General features: G+C 37.7%; 1 protein-coding gene across 1 annotated transcript; it reads right to left on the bottom strand.

The window, feature by feature from the left end:
- Positions 1 to 393: 393 nt before the first annotated feature.
- On the bottom strand, positions 394 to 5,564 carry LOC149213272 (BTB/POZ domain-containing protein At1g30440-like). The gene is made up of 4 exons (XM_089391972.1): positions 4,775 to 5,564; positions 3,822 to 3,891; positions 2,135 to 3,340; positions 394 to 1,487 (listed from the first exon to the last, which is right to left on the bottom strand). Exons 1-4 carry the CDS (start codon positions 4,852 to 4,854, stop codon positions 912 to 914), a joined length of 1,932 nt encoding a protein of 643 aa, XP_089248098.1. The 5' UTR covers positions 4,855 to 5,564; the 3' UTR covers positions 394 to 911.
- Between the last annotated feature and the right edge of the window lie 422 nt (positions 5,565 to 5,986).

Raw genomic sequence — 5,986 nt, 5'->3', positions numbered from 1 at the left:
AATCTGTACAGTGTAAACAAGTAAAATTCCGACATAGGTATAAAGTTACAGAGTCTTGCCTAATTTAAGAAACAAGTAATTGTATTCATTGATAAAAATTGCCTTTGAGAAGACCGACTGAAATATAATTGCAGCAATGAATAATTAATTCACATGTAACTGATGATGACAAAAAACAGGCAAAATCTATACATAGGTATAAAGTTACAGAGTCTTGCCCAATTTAACAAACAAATAATTCATTGATCATAAATTCCTTTGAGAAGACCAATTGAAATATAGTTGCAGCAATGAATAATTAACTCACATGTAACTGAAGATGACGAAAGGCAACCCAGTATATCCAGACAGTTGGTTCTCAAAAATTTGTGCATCGTTAGACAAATACCTTCCTAATCAGAATCCAAAACCAGTCTCTTTGGACAAACCTTAAAACATTCAGCTGTCATCAATATCTGAAGTGAGCCTCTAGGTTTGCAGGTTTCTTCAAATGAATGACCCAACTCAACCAGGAAGAAACAATAGATTCAGGGGGGCAGATTCACACCTCATTTTACAGTTACAATGCTCAATTTCAATGGCTATCTATATCACACCCAGAAAAGCTCCCAACATATCCATGGATTCTGGAACTTACAATTACAAGCATATCACTATCATCCTTGTACCCAAGTCCTCACCGTGCAGGTATATATACCTTTTTAGTATGACAAATGACCAAATTTGGTAAATGGTGACATCATACAACAATTAAGAATATGTATAAATCAGAAGCCTGAACAAAGCCAGGCCAAGTTGTTTGATAACGAATAAGATGTTGGATAAATAAACAATGTTTGACTAGGATTATCTGGGATTTTGGATACAAATTTCTGCTGCATAAAAACAATGCTGGTTGGTTAAGATGGGGCTTATATAGCTGAGGAGCTGCGCTGATGTCTAGACCTCCTTGTAGCCTGTATGCTTCTTCCATCCAAACTCTGACCAGAAACAACAGTCTTTTCTTGAGAGTCACACACTTGAGACCTAAATTTGCAGCCAAACTTTGACATGAAATTACAAGCCCAGCTACTTAGTGCTTCCTTAGGTTTATTAATCCTTTGAATTGCCTGTCTCATGGCAGAACACTCTCTTTCCAGGTCATTCACTTTAAACTTAATTGTATCCATATCCATTCTGAGGGCATGATTCTCTCTAAGGGGTCCATTCCAGCCATCTCCGCCTGGCACAAGAGGTCCCAGGGTTCCATAGTCTGACAGCATGCTCAATCGGGAAGGACGTGCTGGATCAGCCGTATCAGCAGCAATATATGATCCAGCAATGGCATTCCTTAGTTGGAGCTGCTCAAAGAATAGAACTTGCACAACCACCCTCAAGGGCAGGCGTTCATTTTGGGCTGCATGAGTACAGGCTTCCAGAGTGAGTTTCTGACAGTCCATGACACTGCAAAGCTTCTCACGTTCAGCTTCTGTTAGCCAAGGATGTGCCTGAAAATATAGCATGATAGCAAGAAAGGTGATTTAACTCTGGGAATTATCAATTCAGAAAAAAGCAACAATTCTCGAGTAAGTTGCAGCATTTGCTAAAGGATGGATGCAGAAATGGAATTTGAAGAAAAACAAACTCTTAGGAGTTTAACTCAATCTAAATTTCTAAGTAGTATAATGCAGAAAGAGAGATTATATCAAGGTCCATATATAACTAAAAGGCAGTCAATGGCCTGGAAAAATTTTGAATGACAAACAATTTACATAGACACTCGCAAAGATCGTAACTTGGCAGAAATATTTCACAGAAACTGACATTCAAGAAGATAGCATGTCTCCCCCTATTAATGCAGAGACTGGAATTCATAAACAACCAATTCAAAGGGGGTGTTTGGGAATCATAGATTGCATAAATTTATTCGCCAAATGAGATAGGAAGGTATAGAAAAAGAATAGGATCAGAAGAAAAACCAAGACCTTTCTGGCATTTTTGTTCCTTATAAGTTCAGAGATAAATTTGTATAAGTTTTATAAGCTACGCTGTAAAATTCTTTATTCACTTTTTTTCTCCCTTCATAAAACTCAAATCGAAGGTAAATCTAGGAGATGTTTAGCCCAGGCTACGCAGGAAGAGATTTAGTCCATACCTTCAAGAAGACATCTATGGCTCTGTATAAACCATCATCATATAGCCTTGCATAATTTGGCACGGATTCTGCTAATGACTGGAATTTATCAGCCTTGAGATTCGTATCTGGAGCCACCTCTGCAAGAAAAGCATCCACAAGCTTCCCAATTTTTGTCAAGGGAGTGAGGGAAGGTGAGGCAATGAAAGCCCCCTCCTCAATTCCCTGCTGAACAGATTCAGGAGCTTGCTGATCAAAGTACAAGCAATGTTGCAAAATCCGTTGGACACAATCAATATCATAGAGTGTTTCAACATTATAGGAATAGCTAGGAATGAGGAGATCATCTAGAGAGACCTGTTCAAACTGCATTCCTATCCTCCTCTCAAGGTTGTTCCTACATGATATAGAAGCATTGAGAATGATGGCAGTTCTTAGAAGTCCAAATAAGAATCTTGACGAAACAATGTTCTTTTGGGCAGGAAGGAGACTCTCTATAGTCTCCAGGATCTCTCTCTGACTAAACTCAGAAGGAGCAGATCCCAAGGGCAGACCCGAGTTTGCATTTCCTGCCTGTCTCCTAGTGAGTCCTGGGATGGACTTCTTAGCATAATATACAAGGGCTCCTGCAATATTTTCTGCTCGTATTCCTTTCTCCTCCATTGCAGAGATTAAAAGCTTGAACAGTGGCAGGCTGAGGACTGCAATGTCTTCATACCACCAATCTGATTGAGGATGCCTATGTCTTGCCCCTGTGCTAATACCATTCCAGAGAATACTACCACCTGGACTATGCAGCCCCTCTTGCTCTTGCGTAGGCCATCCAATAAGGCTGGGATCAGTACAGGCCTTCATTGCAAGAGAATCCACACATTTCCTCACTATTTGCAGCTCTTCTGCTTTCTGAATAAATCCATCACAACTCTGCAAGGCTTGTACATAGTCCTTCCAGCTCCGAAGCACCACTTGGTCAAGAAATCCTTCAGCTTTTGTTAATAAATTTCCTTCCCCGTACTCCTCTGTCTTTTCCAAATAATTAGCAATACACTGCAAGGCAGCCACATTATGGGGCGTGATCTCCAATTTCATACCATAGCAAAATTTGGCAGCAAGTTCAAAAGTCTCAGGCCCTCCAGGAATGTCTGACAAAGAGAGGCAGCAGATTTCATCTTCCTTATACTCTGCTATGAGCTTTGCCAACTTCCCACTCCTTGACATCAGAGGAAACTGGAATTGCCAAGATAGATTCCAATCCATAATTAATTAATCTCAGATTAAAAAAAGCTAGATGCGGCAATATGAAAAATAGCAAAGGGGTATCAATAAAATTTATACAAAATGTGCATATTGAAGTATACTTTTAATCAAGGATCTAGGGCCATCAATCATAAATCTGCAACTAGAAGAATTACCGAGAAAATATTTGTGAAACCAAATAATATATCAAAACTGATGAACTAAAGCCCGCAACCTAAATAATAGAACTTCAAACCAGGAAATTAATTAAAACTTGCATAGATGTATCATGTATGAAGATGGCCTAAAAGTTTGGTTTTGAAAGCGAAATTAAATCAAACCTTGCATCACTAGCAGGAAATTGTTCGAAAATCTAGCTTCTAGAGCAACTGATCAAACTTTGTGCGAATTAATGATTCTTTTTTTTTCAATTCCCAAAAGCGCTATGGTGAAGCCAGAAAATAAATCGAACCTTGTGTAAATGGAAAGACATTGCACCCACTTCGATCACGATATCACTAGGTAGTCCACTTGTGCAAAACCTGGCAAAACATATGAATTACATGAGTTTGGTGAATCTGGACCAGGTGAAACTTTATAGGCTACTTATCAACAAATGGGTTGACAACTTCTAAAAAAGTTGATTTCTTTAATCAGTTAAATAATTTTAAAATATCAATTCATGTATTCATATAATAAAATCCTGATTTTCCAGTGTTTACCCAAGTTTGCACACATTGATATCAATAATAAATTACATGTCCATCCCCACCCCCGCCCGCCATTTTCTTGTAATGTATGATTTCCATTTGATAAGCTTTTTAATTTATTCCAGATCTATGCAACCTTGCCCAGAAATTCCCATTGACTGTTAGTTATGCACAAAAAACAGTGTCATCACTCTTCAGAACATGTAGAGACAGCCTAATAGGCTTTACTGTTCATCCCCTCTCCCCTATAATAAGGGATTCTGTTAGATCACTTTAAAGAGGGCGATTTGGGAAGTGTCCCTGGTAACCAGGTAATATGAGGGCCATAACTGAAATTTTGTACCCGGCGAGATATTTAACAGTAAGTATGTTCCATTTAAGCACTGAGATTAGCAAGCTTAAAATCAAGAACAATAATACATCTAACCCACTTGCATTAAGTTAGACATAAATAACACTGAAAACTGAGATGTGATTTTTATGCGAAAAGGAATACAGCAATCTTTGTAATATCTTACAACACAAGTGTATCAGAGAAAATTGAAAACAAAGATCCTAGGTTCAAGACACATTATGCAGAGACTAATTAGTCGTATTACTGATTGGACTCATATGACCTGAAAGTAAGAAAGAAAAAATCCGGTAAAATGACAATGTCAGTTCAATTTATGATAATGTTAATAGTTCATTGCAGGAAAATGTGAAGATGGCATACCATGCCTGTCCTCTTCTTTCAAATCCATCTGGTTTGGAGCCCAACTTCTCACAAGCCATTGATGTTGAAGGCGTCAACATAAAACATTTAGTGCGAACAATAAAAGCACATTGATTTTCTGCTGAAAATAACTTGACCAACAGAAAACATGCAGACTGGAAATGTCAGCTGAATGCAAATCCTGCATTCATATAACCAGAGATTCTTCACTGGACAATGACAAGATGAGAAGCACGGATTAAGATGAGAACTTCCCAAATAGGCAAGAGACACAGCAACCCTCATAAGTTATAGGAATATATGTATAAGAGGACAGACCAACTGCTTTTAATCCCCACATTCTCTTTCATCATTGTTGGAATGGAAGGTTGGCCAGGGCGAGCGCTGTTAGCAAATTATGGGTTGCATAAAGGCAGACCGAGTGAGTGACCCACCTGAGAGAAACAGAGAACTCTGATGGATTGTTTGAAAGAAAAATGGAGTAAATGGTTCGGTTTGCCTTTCCCTCCTGATGACAGGAACAGTACTCTCGTGCTTTACAGTATGGATTTTGAAGTTTTATTGGGCTGTGTGTGGAGGGGTTGGGATTTTTAAAATGACCAGGAATGATGGTTGCCTTGAAATCATAAAAAAGGACAGTAAGGAGAACTATGGCTAGTGGCTGGTTAGTGGTTAAGTGCAATCGATGGGAAAAACATGGTCTCTAGTTAATTATTACAATTAAAATATGAAGAAACATTGATTCTGTCCAACGTCTCGAGTTTGAGAAAAGTAAAAGTAGTTGGTCTGAGAATCACAGATAGTTAGGTTTATTTGGAAGTTCTTTGGTTACCCTGAGTTTTGAAGCACCGTAAGTAGGATCACGCTCAATCTAGAAGTAGTGAGTCTTATTCAAAGGGTTGGTTAGTCTTATCCAATGGATTTAGTAGTTAGCTAGCCGTATTCCACGGCATTTCAAACATCGCCGAAATTTGAGGTGGGTGGTTTAATATTATTTATAAAATGAATAAATTGAATTTTGTTGAGTTTTTGAAACTGGAGTATTTTGAAACCCTTTTTGGTATTTATGTTCATATTTATATGTATCATTATACATCAAATCAATTACAAATTATTTTGGTGGAATAAATAATATTAATAATTTAGTTTTTTAAATTATGATAAAGTCAAATATTAAATTACTTAGATTTTATATGTTTTATTTATTTTTAA

The sequence above is a fragment of the Pinus tabuliformis genome, chromosome 1_1, assembly GCF_031772625.1.
Source record: "Pinus tabuliformis cultivar Carrire ecotype Pingquan chromosome 1_1, CPIR1, whole genome shotgun sequence".
Lineage (NCBI taxonomy): Eukaryota > Viridiplantae > Streptophyta > Pinopsida > Pinales > Pinaceae > Pinus > Pinus tabuliformis.
This window is presented reverse-complemented; position numbering and strand designations above follow the sequence as displayed.

Coding starts and splice junctions, on each gene's coding strand:
- LOC149213272 (XM_089391972.1), bottom strand. CDS start 4,854: ATGTTGACGCCTTCAACATCAATGGCTTGTGAGAAGTTGGGCTCCAAA. Junction 3,892..4,774: donor GAAAGAAGAGGACAGGCATG/GTATGCCATCTT, acceptor ATGTTTTGCCAG/GTTTTGCACAAGTGGACTAC. Junction 1,488..2,134: donor CCATAGATGTCTTCTTGAAG/GTATGGACTAAA, acceptor CTATATTTTCAG/GCACATCCTTGGCTAACAGA.